This window comes from Sceloporus occidentalis, unplaced genomic scaffold (genome assembly GCF_023333645.1).
Source record: "Sceloporus occidentalis isolate IW3139 unplaced genomic scaffold, rSceOcc1.0.p SCAF_2, whole genome shotgun sequence".
NCBI lineage: Eukaryota > Metazoa > Chordata > Lepidosauria > Squamata > Phrynosomatidae > Sceloporus > Sceloporus occidentalis.
Window position 1 is genome coordinate 130,359,625 of NW_028316982.1, and position 20,071 is coordinate 130,379,695.

At 39.6% G+C, this 20,071-nt stretch overlaps 1 protein-coding gene across 2 annotated transcripts in view; it reads right to left on the reverse strand.

Annotated features, from left to right (window-relative positions):
- Positions 1-20,071, reverse strand: part of GTF2F2 (general transcription factor IIF subunit 2) — a 91,469-nt gene that overhangs the window by 19,182 nt on the left and 52,216 nt on the right. For both annotated transcript variants that reach the window (XM_089510990.1, XM_089510989.1), the window contains one exon: positions 830-929. In XM_089510990.1, coding sequence (XP_089367116.1) covers positions 830-929 — 100 coding nt within the window. The remainder of the gene's footprint in view (positions 1-829; positions 930-20,071) is intronic.

Here is a 20,071-nt window from a genome sequence, read left to right on the forward strand (position 1 = left end):
ATTCCCATATCTAATGTCTGATTTATAAATGGGAATACACAAAACCAGTGGCAGAACATTTCAGTCTCCCTAGTTCCATCTCAGACCTCAGAACAGTGGTCATTGAACAAAAGAACTACAAAGGTAGATTAGAAAGAGAAACAGCAGAACTGGAATTCATTCACAAACTACAGTCCTTCAGCAATGGATTGAACAAAGACAATGGTTTACTGACACTACACATGAAATTCAACACTATCTGACCCCATATTATCTCCATATTTGAAAGGAAGAAATTAAAGCTTGCCAAGAGTTTGTGGTTTGCACACAGTCATATACCGTACTAAATTCCTGGCATAAGCAAAATTTGGAAAGAGGTAATATTTGAATTTACATATTCACAGATTAATCTCATCCCCTAATCTGCATCAGCTCCAAAACATTCATCTGCATGTTCCAGTGTGGAATTTCTTAAATAGGGACTGCAAGAAAGCACTAAAAAGTCATATCAGATGTCTTTCAGCACTAACATCCTTCGGCTAGAGACTGCAAAAGCTGCAACTATTTTCAGAAATGGTGCCATTTCAGCACCACTACCCCATCTTATTATAATATAAAAGACTTAAAGTACAATCGTATATACATCTAAGCCACACTAAATTCAATGGGACGTACTACCAGGTACATATTATAGGATCCCAGCCGTACTAACTCAGTTTACATATATATTGGAATGACAGTTGGAGCTGAATTCTATCTTGACTTTAGTTATTCAGCTAAATATTTCACTGCAGGCTTCTGATATCAGTTGAAGCAACATAGTAAAAGAAAGTATTACAAACCAACTCACGTTATACTGATGATTAGCCACAGGTTTGTAGTTTGTGGTTACAGCTTTATCCAACTGCATTGTCCAGCTCACAGGTTTGGACGATTCTTCTATTTGCAGCCTGAAAGAGCAAGGAGCAAAAGCCACTAAGAACAGCACTCATTATCATAGTTACAGGAGCCAGTCCAATGTCAGCATTACCAAATCCACCCAACGCAACACAAACCTCTGCCAGCTTATTGCTTTACAGGGCTAAAACACTGCCTAGTTGGTTGTCTGCTGCCACCATTGTACATCCCCAGACTGGGATTGAATCATAGACTCATAGAGTTGGAAGAGACCACAAGGGCCATTCAGTCCAACCCCCCTGCCATGCAGGAAATCTCAATCAAAGACCTTCAGGGAAGGAGACTCCACTACACTCTGAGGGAGTGTGTTCCACTGTCGAACAGCCCTTACTGTCAAGAAATTCCTCCTAATGGAAAGAACCCAGACTGGTTCAAGACAATACCAAGACTCTGACGTTCAAGCCAAACGTTATCCACTGAACTCATAGCTTTGGATACAATGTTAGAGCAGTAGCATATGGTCAAGTATGAAGTACTGGATTCAATACCCCATCAATACATGACTAAATGGACCCAGCACCAAATTAAAGGAGATTAACATATTTAAAAGACTAGCAAAATTTTGGGTAGCTATTTACAGAATTACCAACATTATATTACAGACTGCCAAGAAATAAGACAGCTCTCATCCTATAGCATGGTGGTCAAACCTCCTTAATGTAAGAGTCACATACAATAAACTTCAGATGTTTGAGAGCCACAAGACATGAACAAATATTAGACACATGTTGCTATTGTTACATGCACATATTGTTACAAACATTATATAATACATATTAAGAAACATATTACCATAATAATATTTTAAATATTATTTAATATTTTAAAACTATTTGTATTTGTTTCAATAATCACAGAGTCCACATATAGATACCAAATGTATTCAAAATCCTGTTTGATTAGTGTTTTAACTATACTGAGTGTATTTAATATGGTAATGAACTACAACTTAGGACAAGATGTAACTGTTAGAACGGAATATGGAGAAACAGAATGGTTCTCAGTGAGAAAAGGGATCAAGCAAAGCTGCATTCTATCACCCTATTTCTTCTACTTATATGCGGAGAATATCATAAGAAGAACAGGTTAAGACTCAGAAAAAGGAGGGGTGTAGATAGGAGGAAAAAAACATCAATACTCTAAGATATGCAGATGACACCATATTACTAGTGTAAACCATCATGGACTTGGAAGAAATACTAAGGAAGGTCCATAAGGAAAGTGCAAAGCCTGTTGCTGAACATAAAGAAAACAAAAAGAATGACCACAGAGAATCTATAAAGTCAATGAAGAAATTGAAATACAGTGCGCCTGCGTCATACATGGGTGTGCAATACGTGGCTTCCAGTATATGCTGGAAGCCGTGCCGGAAAGACTTCTCCCATGCCCCAGAAGAAACAATGGGGTGTCCCAGGTGCGCACCGCAGGAATGAGCTCCCTTGTTTCTAATGGTGATTGAGTTTACGTGGTATTTCCCTTACGCGGCGGGGTCTGGAACAGATGTCCTGTAACTTGGAGCAAACATTGATCAGAAGAGAGATTGCAGTCAAGACATAAGAAGAAGAAGAAGAAGAAGAAGAAGAAGAAGAAGAAGAAGAAGAAGAAGAAGAAGAAGAAGAAGAAGAAGAAGAGGAGGAGGAGGATTGGGAAAGGCAGCCATGAAAGAACTAGACAAGATGGTAAAGATATACTATAGAGCATTAAAGTTAGACTTGTCCAATCCATTGCATTCCCCATCACCATGTGTGGATGTGAGAACTGGACAGTGAAGAAAGCAGACAGAAAGAAAATCAACTCATTTGAGATGTGGTCCTGGAGAAGAGCACTGAGAATACTATGGACACCCAAAAAGACAAACAGGTCAATCCTGAACTTTAATCGGAAGCCAAGATGATTAAACTGAGGCTATTGCATATTTTTTTGTGGGTTTTTCGGGCTATGTGGCCATGTTCTAGAAGAGTTTCTTCCTGATGTTTCGCCAGCATCTGTGGCTGGCATCTTCAGAGAATGCTTGCCTGGAAAGGAGTTGGGTATATATATTGTGTGATCTGGAATACACATGCAAATCACTTCTGCCTTTCCAGGTCACACAATATATATACCCAACTTCTTTCCAGGCAAGCATTCTCTGAAGATGCCAGCCACAGATGCTGGCAAAACGTCAGGAAGAAACTCTTCTAGAACATGGCCACATTGCATGAAAAACCCACAGAAAATTATGGATGTCGGCCATGAAAGCCTTCGACTTCACATGAGGCTGTTGTACTTTGGCCATATGACTTATTAGAAAAGGCAAGAATGCTAGGAAAGGCAGACGGCAGTAGAAAGAGAGGAAGACCACACCAGATCAATAGATTCAGTCAGGAAGATCATGGGCCTGAATCTACAAGACCTATGGAGGATAGGGGGGCTTGGAGATGTCTCATCCACAGAGTTACTATGAGTCAAGGTTGACTTGAGGGCAGCTAACAACAACAATGAACAATGAAAACAATGAATACAGAAAATATGCAAAAAAACATATATTACATTAAATGAGATCGGCAAAAATAAAAGGGTAACAGACATTTTACAGGATATTTATTTGTCTTAATAAATATCCAGTCAAAAGATGGGGAAAAAATATGTCGACTAATAGTAATCCTTGATAATATGTTGGGGAGACTTTGGTTTTTGAGTTTCTGCATGGCAGGGGGTTATGATTTTATGATTCTATATGAATTGAAATGCAAAAAGCAGCTCAGTCAGTGTATTTTCACAAGCTGCACATTAAATGTGAAAGAGCTATATGAGGCTCACAAGCCACAGTTTGGCCACCTGTTTTATACAGAGCACCATGCCCTCACACCAATCCAACAAGCCATCTCTATCTCTCTATTTCTCTCAGTCACTCTTTCTCTCTCACAGACACACACAGACACACAGATTTACACACACAGCTGTTAAGGATGCAATGCAGCGAAAGTGAAGGAAGCCCATTGCTTTTATTTAGCCCAGATTTGATCCCACATGGGATCAAATGACAAACGCAAAACCCAGTGGACAAAATTCCATTATGAAGTGTACATTTAATCCCTCATAGGACTGCTATCAATGCTAACTGGAGCTCTCCTGGGAATATTGGTGACAATCTTAGATTTACCAGGTGCCAGCCAATCTCTAATCTGAAGAGGAAAGCCAGGGCTACCACTTGCCAGAAGTATTGGTTCATCTGACAGTGAACATTCCTGCTCCTGCTATCAGTCAGTGGTATGGCACAGTTTCAATGTATGATAGCTCCCATTATCACAGTGACCAATGCTATACATTTCAGTGGTATCTCGCCATCTAAAATCTAGAATACTTCCACCAAATGTGTTAATGTTGTCCATGGTAAATATATTCTGGTGACGGCTATCATGGGTTAACTCTGCAAACACCCTAGTAGTATTTGTGAACTCATATCCTAGCATGTTTATGGGCATTACTGCATTAATGGAGAATCTGTGTCAGCTCTGAATCAAAGTGAAAAAACATAAAGGCCAATTTTGTCTTTCTTGTATTATGTGTTGGTCCTAATCAACCATGCTCAAAAAGAGAACACTTCATGATCTCTTCAGTACATAAAAATTATGTTGGCAGACATAATTCTGCCAACAGAATAAAAAAAATACTTTATTATTTCTGAAAGTACAATGTCTCGGGAAACACGCTGTTACCACATTATGTCCCTTACACCTCCCATGTAGCTTTCTTTTCAAGGGCTAGCATCTCATGCACATTCCAGATTGAATGGTGAGTCATTAAATTTTGTTATTTTCCTGACTTTTATTATAATGACAACAGGCATCTACAAGCATGACTGATTGCTATGTGTAATATGTAAAGCTAGAATGGAATAAAATGGAGATAGATGTATAAAAGTGCAGAATATTTCATGATACCTTAATTTAATTCCAATTTTGGAAACTTTTAAAGAACACTTTACCTGCAATAATTAATAGGTTGTAGTTCTCAAGAAGTTCTCGTTCTGAGCATGGTGTAGTCCAGTGATTCTCAAACTCTGATCCTCCAGGTGTTTTTGACTTCAGCTCCCAGAAGCCTCAGCCATCTTGACCAATGGTATGGGATTCTGGTAGTTGAAATCCAAAACACCTAGAAAGACAGAGTTTGGGAATCACTGCTGTAGTGGTTTCCAAGTTGGAAACCAAAGTCTGAAATCCCACTCAGCTATGGAGAACCACTGGGTGACTTTGGGCAAATCATATTCTCTCAGCCTAAGAGGGAGGCAAAGACAAACCCCTTCTGCACAAATCTTGCCAAGAAAACCCTCTGATAGGGCTGTCTTAGGGTCTCCGTAAGTTAGAAGCGACTTAAAAGCACAAAACAACAATTTCTCAAGAAAGAGGATTAAACATCAGTCACAGCTTATACAAAGAACAGATATAGTGTTACAGCTAAAAGTGTCTGGGACTCAAATCTCATTTCAGCTACAAAACTCACATCAGCTTTTCGGTAAGACAACTGTTCCCTACCAGTAAGTCCAACTGGTAATATGACCATTATTAATAATTATCTATGTGATATAAATGAAATGTTTTGAATGCTTACAAAACTCCATATAAATACTACACATAATTATTATATAAATTCTGCAGAAGTGGTCTTTCAAAAGTAGAAAAAAATCATGATACATTTCTAAACCTCTGAACTTTGCTCTTAGGCACAGCAGGTACACAATGAATTCCACAGAGTCAAATGGGACTCTAGTCAAGACTATTCTGTGCAGTCAGGTAGAGAATTTAAGCCATATTCCTGAAATAAAATTTGAATTGAGCACATTTGGCTTGGAGAAGCAAGCTGCAGAAATTATTGTCACAGAAGAGGTTTAAACCAGACTAATAACACTACTCTTATGGCTGTTACCACTAATCACAGGGAAGTGGTACAAACCATATACAACCACCATACAAATTCCTGACAAGCAGGCCACAGAAGATGACTAACAGGATAAGGGGGAAGGTAAGAAAAATGACTCTCCAGAAGTAACAACAATAAAGCATGGAAAAGGAGAAAGAGAAAAAATACAGAAAGATACCTCTGTATATGGTTACAGCAGCCAGAATGTTATATGCACAATACTGGAAGAATGGAAAAAACCCATCAAATGAAGAATGGCTAGTAAAACTTAAAGAGATGATTGAAATGGATACTTTAATGGCTTTAATACAAGACAAATAATTAACTTTGGTAAAGAAAGGATGGAGACCATTAAACACCTACTGTAATAAAAAAAATGGCTAAGTCTAGCACGTGTTGCAAAATAAAACAATACATAATATTTAGGAATGATAGGGTAAAAATTAATCAAAGTGTTAGAGAATGAAGAGCACAAACATTCCAATAAGAATAGAAGTCTCAATTAATAGATAAGTTTCCACCCCTCTACGAAACGCAATCGGGTGGCTTACAACATTAAAATATACATACACAAAGCATCATTCCCACCTACTCCTCTTAAAATACAGTTAAATGGATTAAAATTAAAATATACTTAAAATTCACAAATAACGATAAAAAGTGGCTATAGTGATGTCAAATCAAAAGCTGGATTTCCTTTCTTTTGGTGGCCAGGAATTTATTCAGAAAAGGCCTTCTTTCTTAAAGCTGTTTAGGGTGATAATATGATGGATCTCATTAAGGTTCTTGGGGTCCTGAAGCAGTTCCAAAATCAGGACCTCCTTTGTGAATATGTATGAGTTCCACCATAGGAAGGCCAGCTTCATGCTTCAGTTGATCGGGTCTTTCAGTGCAGAGAATCACAATCTATCAGTAGATGAGAGCTTTTTACTTTGCAGCTAGAAAACGTGGGCTATTAATCCACGGAGAGAGATGGGGAAGGGGGATTTATAGCCCTCTTCCCAGAAGCACTTTTATCTTGACAACATTATGGTACAGAAGCGTGTGTGCATGCATGTGCACACAGTGCCAGAAGTGGCACATGGCCCAAAGACAGTGAGAATTCTGAATATTTGCCCCAACTGTACCAGTGGTGATCCAAGCCTTGCAAACAAATATACACATCTCATGACTTTTTCATTTTTAAATCTTTTCACTCTGTCATCCCTGTTTTTCTTTTTGCTCTCTTGTCATCTTCCAATACTCTTGTCTTGGCTAAGCCTTCCGTTCCACGTCTCCATCCTTTCTCTTTTATTCCTCCTTTTTCTGGAACACCGTGCTTGCAACTGTTTAATTGAAGATCTCTCACCTTAACTCTAGACTTCTAATCTCTGCCTTCCTTTCACCTTCCTCATTTCAACTGATCGTGTTCTTTTATACTGTTTGTGGACAGATTCTATCCCTTCTAACACAGTTTTGTGTAGATCATTGCACAGCTCTATGGTATACTGTGAGTTATTATCAAATTGCTATTTAATAACAATGACAACAATAAACACGCCCCAGGCAAGCAGAGGTCTTACAGATATTGCTGCTATCCAACTTTTTTTTAAAAACAGTTCAGCAAGGGAAACAAACACAGTGATAGGGAGGGAAATAAGATGTTTTTATTTGTACTGCATTTGGCTTGTTTTACCTATACAGTACCTAAAGATTTTTCCAGATGCAGAAAAGAGAGGCTTCTTGAATAAATCAATTTTCTCTGCCTAAGAAGGGAGGCAGATCACCTCAATCATGCCAAAAACAATGTCAATCTCAAGGGAAGTTACTTTTTCTGTTGCTAATGGGGTTTAAATTTTATTGCCTGGATATTTTCCCAGTGCACCAAGCAGAAGTGCAAATCATCTTCCCTACTCCATGCCTGAATGTACAGCATTTAGACATACATTAAACCCACCCACCCTCAGAGCTATCTGCCAGAGCCCCTTCTGTGCCTGCATTCTCCTTCTGCTTCATCTGTCCTAGACTACAGACAGAATGCAGTCATAGCTCCTCACACATACATTACATTTTCTCAAAACTGAGATTGCAGCCCTCACTCCTCCACATCAGGGTAAAGAACAACTGCCAGGTTCCCAAGGAGTGGGTTTTTTTTTTTAAAGGACCTCAGAATGTGGAGCAAAAAGAGCACAATCTCCACCGCAGGAGAGAGCACAGTCTGGCTGTATAAATGATAAATAACTGCAGTAACAACAGCAATCTTCCTACGCAGCAGACATACCATAATATGGCATTCAGAGGCAATAGAAAAACTGAAACCATTCAAATTACGCCATGCCTTGCTTTCACAAAAGAAGTCTGAAGTCACCAGCTGCGTTGAGTGTCTTTTTTCCTGTTGAAATCATACAGGCCTGTTTTACTCTACACCTGGAAAAAAGGTTTTTTCTAATTTTGGCCAAATAGGGAACAGCAGAACATAACAGACATAAGAAGAATCCAACTGTATCAGGCCAAATTTCTTCTAGTCCAAGCTCCTGTGTCCCACAGTGGCAAACAGATACTTATAAGCAAGACATGAGGCCACTGTCTCCCCACACCTGGCATTCAGAAGGCATGCTGATCCTGGTATATTTACAGTAGGCATTGGTATCTTAAGGGGGTCCAGAAGCCACATGAATTACAAAAGCAAGAAACCATTTGAAAATGGCTAAGCCTTCCACTTCTGGATTTGAAAACTGGATATTGAGCAAGAGACCTATCTAAAAAGGCGAATTACTTCTTCAAAAGAGACAGTTCATCCTTTTTGCCAGAAAAAAAAGTAGTCTCCATTTCTTTGGATGGAGGATGGCCTCAACTTAATATTTCAACTGCCCCTTCAGGAAAATTTTAAAATATTTTTGAATTTATTCTTTACAAGTCCTTACCATCTCTAAGAGAAATTGTAACATGGAATATAGAAAATGTGGCAAACATTAAACATTTAAAGATTGCAAAATTTGAGGCCAGTCATTCCATCATACTTTCTAAAAGCAAAGCTTTACACACTGGCATTAAAAATAAATATGCAACAACCTAAAGAAAATAGAGAGGGGCCTATTTATATTTCTCCAAGGAGAGGAGGGAGTTCCATAACAATTGGGCAATATTCCAAAAAGCTTTGTATTACATAGCCTCCACCAAACCAGCCCCACTAGCAAGCATACCAGCAGAGTCTCTGCTTGTCATATTCATGCGGTTGTCAACTGTCCTTTAAAAAAACTAATATCAAAATATTTAGAACTTCACAAGTCAATGCCAGTATTTTACATTCATCCCAGAAGACAGCTCTTACCTAGGGCGTGTTCCAAAAGTCTTCTCTGAATGAAGAACAACAGAGGAATGACAGAAAGGATCACACAACTGCACTACTAGCCTAACCAAACCGAAGACACTCCTACTCACTACAATGACTTCTACTTTTAATGACAGCACTGAGTCCAGGTCCAGGAGGATTCTGCCTCTGCCCTACAACTATAAATTTGGTCCTTCACGGACAGTGCCATCACATCCAGAATCTACTGAACATCTTTATCCAGATTACCTCTAATCTTTTTAGATTAAGGGATTTTTCTTCCCTGTATGCATTTCAAGACTTCACCCTAGACAATGAGAAAACCGAAACAGTCAAAGAGTTCCCATACCTTGCTTCAAATATTTATCAGAATGGGGACTCCAATCAAAAAATAATAAGGCTAGGCTTGGGAAGGGCAACTATGAAAGAACTGAACAAGATCATAAAGTGTAAAGACATAACTCTGAACACTAAAGTGAAGACAGTCCAAGCCACTGTATTCCCCACCACCATGTATGGAAAAGAGAGTTGGATAGTGAAAAAAATGATAAGAAGAAAATCAACTCATTTGAGATGTGGTCCTGGAGAAAAGTACTGAGAATACTGTGGACAGTAAAGACGACAAAATGAGTTCTAGAAAAGATCAAGCTTGAACTCTCTCTGGAAGTCAAGGCCCGGTCCAGATGGATGGGAAAGGACACCCTCGTCACGTGCGAGGGGCGGCGCTTCTAGATGCCTCTTGCCCCTCGCACATGACAAGGGAGTCAAAATGGTGGTGCCCTGTACAGACAGGCACTGCCATTATGACGTGCTGGACACATAGTGTCCGCACGTTGCGGTGCCATTACGAAGTCACAAGTGTGCCATTGGCGCACTGCGATGTTGTAATGGCGTCGCAAAAAGGACCCGCTTTTTGCAGGTTCTTTTTGATCCGTGGGGAAGTCCCACAGTCTAGAGGCTGCGGCTTCAATTTGAGGCTATCATACTTTGGCCACATCATGAGGAAAAATGAGAAAATACAATGCCTTGGAGTGTGGTGCAGTCTTTTTCTTTGGAGGTTTTTAATCAGAGGATAGATGGTCATCTGTCAGGGACACTTTGACTGTGTGTTCCTGCATGGCGTGTGTGTGGATTTGAAGGCCCTTGAGCTCTCTCCTAACTCTATGATTCTATGAAAAGACACTGATGTTAGGAAAGGTGGAAGGCAGTAGAAAGAGAAGACGACCATATGCCAGATTTTTAGATTTGATCAGGAAGGACACAGGCCTGGGCCTGGGCCTGCAGGACCGTAGCAGAGAGGCTGAGGACAGGTGAGTTGAAGTTGACTCAGCGGCAGTTAACAACAAAGGCATTTCAAGTAGAATTGTTTTAATGCTTGGGTATTAAAAGTGATAAATCTAAACTTCATTTTACCAAAGGGATCAACATCAAGATTCTACTCTGCCCTCACAACGGCACCCCCTATGGCTGTTAATAAAATGCAGACTATTTTGTAAACTGAATCGACTTCGACAATGTGCAGCTATGTGATGCATAACAGAATTATGTCAAATGTCTGTCACTTCTGTTGGGAAATGGTAAAAATACAGCATCTTAAGAGCAGTTTAATGAATGTATGCACTTCTGAAGTTCTGTTCAAGTTCTCGCTAATCCTAAAATTTACATTTTAAAAGCCCTGCCAGTACAAGGCAAAAAGAGACAACAGCAATTAAACCTTTCTTCTCTGCTACTCTTGTCTTAGCCAGGAATACGATATTTATCCTGAGATAATTTTGAAACAAGTGATTTCAAGTGTATGACAATCAGAGAAGTCTGTAACGACTTAATGTTTTCTGTCATTATACTCTCACTAAGGTCTAAATCCCACTGTGAATCATGGCTACAGCAGATCCACTGAATCAATGGGATTTACGTTCATGTTGATTTATTCTGCAATTGATTCAGTTAGTCTAACCTGGTTGGATTTAGGCTGAAACTCATACATTTGTATTGCAGCTTTTTTGTTTTTATATTTTTTTCTCTATATATAAAATGTCATTCCATGGAAAACTCTCTTCTCAAACCTTGGAAAGCTTATTTAAAAACTATTATATTTTGTATGATGCTAACAGAAGCATTATCCTAGAATTTAAAGCCAGAGTGAAGTTTTCTTTTGCCCTTTGTCTTCTTTACAAGGATGAAATCTCTCAGCTCTGATGATGTTTAACTCTTCTCAGGAAAGAATAATGTGGACTGAGATAATTGCTTGGCCTTTGTCAAGGCTTAAAGCTGTGGAGAGCTTTTGGCCTTGAGGAATAGTTTGCAGAAAGATTGCCGCCCATTCAAAAATATAAGTGAAAGCCAGTTTTAATTTTTGAAATGCCTACATGAAAAATACCAGGGATATGCTCTTTTGATCTAAGCAGTTGTTGAAATTGAACCATCACGACTTACACCCAGATGAACCAACTACAGATCTCAACAATCTGGAAGTGGAAAAGTTTATTTCTTCCAGCAAGCCATTAAGCCAACCTAAGGCTCTTTTACTTGGCTTTTGTTTCCCTAGATTTTCACCCACATCATCTAGAAAACATCTCACCTAGAAAACAAAAATATTACAAAATGTATTTTAAGTCCCTAGAGTGAAGGGAAAGGTAGAAGTGGATGATGCTAAGAATCTTGGTTAAATCCAGCAGCCAGCCCCATCGGTAGACCTTTTGTATCAAAGAGACTTGTACACGTGTTAGTTTAACATTTGATTCAGTTGATCTACTCCCGTTGAAACCAACAATTGGATTTAAGACAGGGGTGGGTGCAATGCAGGCTGTGGGCTGCATGCAGCTCCTGGGTCCCCACTTTTGTGTCCTCTGAAGCTACCTCACTAGTTCCCCCCAACCCCCAAATGTAAAAGAACAAACAAACAAACAGCCAGCACGAGTTGCCCCTCAAACATGAGAAAACACCACCAACCCCACCTTCACAAGCATTCCACAACTCTGTACTATCCCACAGGTAGCTCCATTTTTCAATTCCACTACCATTTTGGGAGGAACTGCAGGGGGAAAAAGGTATTTGGACTTGCATGTGGTGATGGTGGGAAGTGTTCCCTGGCCCCTCGCCCCACACAGTTGCCCATTCTTTATTTAGGGCACTATCGTAGATAATAAGACCATGTTTTCTGGTATCCAGAAGAGGATAAAGTTTACACAGCAAAACCACAGCTGCTATCAATAGCTTTAAGAAATGCATGGGAAGAGAAGTGCAGAATAAAATACCTTGCTAAAGAAAAGGGAAAAAAATTATAACTAAGAGACATGGAAGCTAAGATGCTAAAGACCTGTCTTTAAATTGTCTCTGCCAATAAATGCCTCCAAATGTTGCATTAGGCAAATGTGAGAGAAGATAGGGTTAATTTCTCTCTAGTAGGGAGTGAGTGATGTTCCTATTTGCAAAGGTTTAAAGATATAGGAAATCTGACTGACTACAACTAGGATAAACAACAGCTGCAGGCCCCTCCCATGGATCAATAAAGTCTAGTCCTGTACCGTTGTTCACCTGCTTGAATGTAGGCCAATTGGGGAGATGAATGTGGGTGTTCACATAAGTGGCATCCTCCAAATGTCACAATGGACATGGAGATTTCCAAGACCATCACAAACTGAGTATGAGGATTTGTATAAGGCTCTGTAATTGTGTTCGGTTGGGCTGATAAGACTGGGTTCCTGCTTGTGACAGTTTGGTAACCATATTCAACTGAAACAGTTACAGAACGCTAAACAGACCTATGAGCAATGTATAAAGGTCTGCAAAGTTAGTTTTTTGTGGGCTTTTCGGACTATGTGGCTGTGTTTTGCAAGAGTTTATTCCTGGCATTTTGCCTGCATCTGTGGCTGGCATTTTCAGAAAAGATGCCAGCCACAGATGCAGGCGAAACATCAGGAACAAACTCTTGCAGAACACAGCCACATAGCCCAAAAAGCCCACAAAAAACTATGGATGCCAGCCATGAAAGCCTTCGACTTCATGTCTGCAAAGTTGTTGGGTATATGGTAACATTGGAGCTGGGGCTTATGTGCATGCTCATATCCCTGCTCCTACATGCAAGCAGGTGAATGTCTATATAGGACCCAGGTGGAGGCTGAGTAACCCCTTTACTTTGCTATTTTCCAGTTTAAAATTGTGCTCCCCATGTTCCTGTTATCAACAGGGGGGAAATTAGTTTGGTCATCCTATAGCTATTGTTAACATTATAAAATTCTCAATAATGAGGAATGTTTTCATACTAAGAAAGAAATAAAAAACATGATATGATATAGCCTGCATATGTATGTTGGCTTTTTAAGCTTTGAAAATTATTAATAAATATGATTAAACCCCAAAATATCTCAGTAATGAGGACTGTTTTCATACTAAGAAGGAACTTTTAAAAAACAGACAAATATAGAAATTACAGAGGTAAGAAGAAGTGTCCCAGAAGGATAGTATGGACAGGTTGCTCACCTGTAACTGTGTTTCTTCGAGTGGTCATCTGCAAATTCACACAAATGGGTTTGGATTCAGTATCTTTATTATGCTCTTTTTGTTGTCTTTCCTTTATTACAGAAATAAAAGACAGACAACAAAAAAGGGCATAATGAAGTTAAAAATATCACCATGTCTTGGATGTCTTGGCTCAGATGACTAAGAATGGTAAAGGATGAAGGAAGTGGGTACAGTCCTCTAGTGTAAAAATATATTATTCTGACCAAAGTCAGAATTATCCAGACCATAGTATTTCCAATTTCTTTCTATGGTTCTGAAAGCAGTAAAGAAAGCTGACATGAAGAAAATCAACTCATCTGAAATGTGGTGCTAGCAGTGTTCTACATATGCCATGAACTGCTAAAAAGACTTTCACGATTTCGCAACTCCAAGAAGTCTTGGACAATACAAAATATCTAGATCCATTTCAAGCCAGGATGTGGAGTTGAGACTGCTATGGTTGGCTTTGTGGATGATATTTGCCTGAGCACTAACCGAGGGAGTAGTTTCTTGCTGGTGCTTTTGGACCATTAGCATTCAATACTATTGACCATGGTATCCTTCTGGAAAACCTGGGAGATTTGGGAATCTGTGCTTCAGTTGTTCCAGTCTTATCTCTCGAGCAGGTTCCAGATGGTGGTGCTTGTGGACAGCTGCTCCTCAAACAAGGAATTGTTATGTGACATACCACAAGTTGACATCCTATCCCCAATGCTATTCAACATCTACATGAAAATGCTGGGAGAGATAAACTGGATGCATGGCGGAGGGTGTTATCAGTATGCTGATGACACCCAAATATATTTCTCCATGTCTTCAAATATAGCCTCAGCTAAGAACAGTCAGTCTCCTTTAAATGAATGCCTGGAGGAGGTAATGACTTGGATGAGAAAAAACAAATTGAAGCTGAATCCAGAAAAGACAGAAGTGCTTACTGTAAAAGGTCCTAAACTGATTTAGATGTCAGCCAGTTCTGGATGAGGTTCCACTCCCTCACAGCTTGTGAGTATTTCTTGATCTCTTGCTCCAAAGGACAGCTCAAACAGATGCAACAGCTATGAGTGCTTGCTATCAGCTTCAGCTGTTACACCAGCTATACCCCTACCTAGAACTGGAGGACCTAAAGATGGTAGTGATTGCTATTAAGCTCAAGGGCTACCTTTTGTAATTGGGCTACCTATGTATCAAATTCAGAAACTTAGATTGATTACTGGGGCATCCAGGACACCAATATTAAAATAAATCCACTAGCTGCCAATTATTTTCTGGGCAAGGTACAAAGTGTTGGTTATCACCTTTAAAACCCTACATAGTTTGGATCCAGATTACCTACATGATTGCCTCTTCCCGCATAATCTGCCTTGTACACTCATCCCTTTTGGTAGATATTTACTGCAGTCATCCAGAGGACCTTTTCCCCCAGCTGTCCCTCGACTGTGGAATGACCTGCTGTAAGAGTTTCGACGGTTGATTATGCTGTCCCAATTTGATGTGTCTCTTCTGACAGGCTTATCCAGATGACTCTTTAAAAAAATCAATGATTTTAAATGATGGATTTTAAATGTGGATTGTTTTTGAATGTGTATGCCTTATTTGTCCTTTTAAACTGTTTCATATTTTAATTAATGTGTCAATCCATGGGAAGAGGTGGGAAATAAATAACATAACATAATTTAACATAACAGCACTCCTTATCTCTCCAAAATCAAGTTTACTAAGGCAAGATATGTGTACAGTCCTGAAAGCCTGAGAATATCATGTTTGGCAAGAACCTCGCAAACCTGATCAAGAAAGAATTAACTAAATTCTAGGAACTTAAGCTAGGTCCTACTGGGTTAGACAAAGGTCCACCTGGTTCAGCATTCCATTCCCAGAGCAGCCAACAACAGAGCCAGATGCAGAATGTAAGGAGATTATCGCACTGACAAAAAAACCGACTGCTCCCCAAAGGGATACAGTCAAGTTGCAGGTTGCTGGCAGGTTCTATCATACTTAATTCATTGCTAATGTTACAGGGCGATTGCAACCCAGCTGCATCTCAGGTCTCAGGAGGACTTCGGAGGCCATATTTCCAAGACAGAAAGCTCCCAGCTTGGAAAAGTGGCCTATGAAGCATGCCTGGGACTCACGATGCAGCCCAGTTGCAATCACCCGGTGGCCTCGGTGGCGAATTAAATACTGTATGATGGAACCCATCAGCAACCCACAAGCAGAATGTGTCCCACTGGGGAGCAGTTGGGCTTTTTATCGGTGCAATAATCTCCTGTTTGTAATAGCACCCTTCTGTCCCCAGTCTCAGGCTAATATTTTTCCAATACATAATGCCTTTGTCTTTATATCTGTCTTCATTAATAGCCACACCTTATCTTCCCTTATTTTATAAAATCTCCTTCATCCAAGTTGGCAGCTGTAATGAAATATGAGGGGAAACATTAATATTTGCCTAGACATTTTACCTAATCAGTCACCAAATGCTTGCTTTAAAAAGGTATCTCAAAATTCATTCTATGTTATGAAAAAGAATTAACCCACTTTCCTCTACAAAGAAATTAGTCATTCAAAAGCAAACGAACACAAATCAAGACCAGCATTTAGAAAAAGAAACTGTTGAGGCATGTCCAATATGAGTTGCGGAAGGGCTTGATATTTTATATGCAACAAATGCAAATTAGGTAGCTCTTGAAACCACTATGATTTCATCTCCCGTGTTGGACATCAGTCAATTTAGGTTTCCCTGTAACAAGGAGGTTCTTCATCATGTCTACTTTTCCATTCCATATACTGCTTAAACTCTTCTTCCTGTCTAAATTGTGGGTTTTCTAAGGGTAGAAATGGGGAAATAATCAAGGCTATTCAATAAGCTGAAAAGATACTGTTACAGGATACAGTCTTGTCTGGCCCTTTGCCAATTGGGAACCATTCTGTTTCTCTGTGTTCTGTTCTGATAGTAGTCCTAAGTACAGATTCCATATCAGGACTATCAGATGTGTAGGGACTCCCATGTCTTTAAGGGCATTCTATAGCCTTTCATGATCTATGCAGTCTATAAAGCACATGCTGATTTTCTTTTCGAATACTTGGTGCACTCCATAACCATTGTATGTATGTAATGTGGACCCAAGTGCCTCTTCCTTTCCTGAACCCCACTTGGACTTTTGAGATTTCATTCTCCATGTATGGTTAGAGCCTGTGTTGCAGAATTTTGAGCATGGTTTTGCTTGCTGTAGTCACTGCAGTCTTTTGTGTCTCCTTTTTTGTGCAAGAGGATGTATATTGATCATTTCCAATCTGTTGGCCATTGTTTTGTTTTCCATAGAATCATAGAATCATAGAGTTGGAAGAGACTGCAAGGGCCATCCAGTCCAACCCCCTGCCATGCAGGAAATCCAGATCAAAGCATCGTCATACGATGGCTAGCACTAGAGGACTCTGCCAATGTCCTACTTCCCTACTACCAATTAATGTATCTGAAGCTGCTGCCATACTGCAAAAATAATGTGGTTTGACCCTGCTTTAAGTGTCATGGCTCCATCCAATAGAATTTTGGGATTTGTAGTTTGTTGTGGCACCAGAGCTCTCTTTGACAAAGAAGGCTAAATGTCTCACAAAACTGTAAAGCATAGAATTCCACAGCCATGGCAGTTAAAGCAGTGTCAAAAAGCATTAATTCTGCAGTGTAGATGCAGCCTTTGTCAATGAAAAATGTAATACTGCCACAACAGAAAAGTGTCTGAAGGGAAGTCCTGTGGATCATATGCAACAAAATTAGCAGCAACTGTCCATTTACCAGGTAAGTGACAAGAATGTAGAAAATTGCTATACCTATTTATTTTGTACAGAACACTGATCAAAATGATGTGGCCCTCTAAAAGTTGCTGAACTGCAACACTTAGCATTCCTAATCACTAACAAGGGCTGATTGGAGTTTCAGTCTAACAAAATTTGGAGAGCTACACAAGTCCCACCACTAGTATAGAATAATGTATGGTTACAAGTAAAAGAACTGGCTCTTATTACAGGCTGTTGTGTTGCTTGAGAATACTGCATAAAAACAGGTATTCAAAGCACAGTTATGACTCCTACAAACATAGAACAAGTTGGAAGTTCCATTCTTTTTCTCTTACATATTCCTGCTGAGATTTCTTTCACAAAACCTTAGACACATACAAAGGGAGGACATATCTTACAATTCTTTGATGTGCATTTTCCCCCTGAGATTGAGGGGAATTTTAAAATGACGGAGCAACATTCTTATTTTTTACCCAGAGATAAAAAAAAGCAAAATGGAATACATTTATAGAATTCTTAACAATTTGTACTGTGAAAATTCCCCAGGGATTTAATTAAGGATATTTTTACCAAAGGTTTTACCACACAGTTATGTTGCAAACAAGAGAGAGAAAACATACTTACATGGCACTCATGTACTAATACTGATGATGATGGTGATGGTTGGTAGTACTGTATATATGAAAATACATAGGCCTGAGTTCAGATTTATGTATGTGAAACCTCAAGCCCCCTCACAATGCTACAAAGAAGGTCAGAAGATACTGCTGAAAAGCATGGGTTGTACTGCCAGGTAGAAAAAGACACACCCACTTCAATCAGGTTTTTATTTTCTATAAGCATAACACTGCTGTCCAAAGAAGAATATTCCTGGATGCAACCCATAATAGGTGAGAATAAGGAAGAGTGTCCTGAATATGCAAGCCAAACAACAACAAAAAAAGAAAGGTAACAATCACTTCACAACACAATGGAGAACTTAGTACTGCCATAACTAATGTCTTCCTAAGATGTGTTTCAGTAGTTGAATCTTTAAATCTGAGAATATAGAGGGACGACAAAATGCCACATGCCTCTACACTAAGTGGTACAGTGAAACTGATCTTGGTGGGGATTGAGGATCAGTGGGGGTAGAAGAGACTTCAATCTCCTATTTCCATGTTTAGCAATCATGCTGCTGCCAAGGCAATTGTTTTCCTTGTACCACCTACATTGCCTTGGTTACTGCTTTGGCACATCAAGATCATGAGAAGGGATGTCAAGGACTGGAAATCATGTGGCTGTCTGGATGTTGCTGGAATTTAATTCCCAGCGTTCATCAATATAGGGTAGGTTGCCTGAAGCTGCTGAGATTTACAGTCCAAAAACATCTCAAGAACTAAATGTTTCCACCTCCTTCCTCACTCTACACACATACCCCATAGCACTTCTATATGAAATTACTTACTTTGCATTTTCCCTGCTAGTTAACTGATGGTTTATCACTGAGCAGCAGGGAAAAGTGGGTGAGGTCGCTTGGGCTTTATAGGCTGCATAAACCTGACAGCCATAAACCTAACAATAAGATTAGAATTTCTGCTCATGCTTTCAAACTTCTCAACAATTGGAAGGAGTGCATAATGAAGAGAGAAGGGGAAAGAGGAGAATATTCAAGTAAGAATGTGTCCTAGTTAGAACACACATCACCTGGAAGAACTTGACTGTGATCACTGACCCATGCTATTACCATCTGACAGTTTGGCAACATAGAAAAACTCACTCGCAAAAAATTGAGACATAAGATCAGAACAACACGAAAGCCAGAAGATAACATGTAAGACCGAGCAACTGATTTGCCTCAGTAACAATTAAACAAACCAAAAACAGCTTAATATATTAATTGCTGATATATCAGACACCCCTTTCCCTGGCATGTGCTGTGTCCAAATTATAGCACTTTTGCCATACAGAATATGAATGCTGAATTCATGCTTGCTGATATTTTACATGCAATATGTCCCCAAAGTGTGAAGCCTTCTCATAGTAACTGGAGGAGTTAGGGCAAAGCATAGAGAACAGGGGAAGTAGTAATTGCTTAGTTACTCTGCAGATGGCCAACAAATCTAGAGCCACCACCACTACCCCGCCTTTTAAAGGCGTTGCTTGCACAAAACGTGGCCTGGGAGTTGGGCTTGGAAACACAGTGAAATTCTCTCACATACCTCATAGAAGGAATCTAGAGACTATAATAAATTCAATTCTCACAATAATGGAAGGTACTGGAGGTCCGTGCAGGCGTACACTTCTCCTACTAGAATATGTGCATATGTGCCTTCAAGTTGACTGTCAACTTATGCTGATACCATGAATTCCATGCCATTTCCTTTGGCAACGAATACTCAGAGGTAGCTTTGCCAGTTCCTTCCACTAAAATATAGCTTATAGCACCTGGCATTCTTTGGCAGTCTCCTATCCAAGAACTAATCAGGACTGACCACCCAAATACTTATCAAGGCTGCTTAGCTTTCAAGATCAGATGGGATCTGGTGCCTTTAGGGTGTTTTGGCTCATTTGTACTAGACTATCAGCAAGAAAAATAGGGGACAGAATCAAAATAGCTGACAGCTAATCTTCCTAATCAAATTGTGGCCAACCATT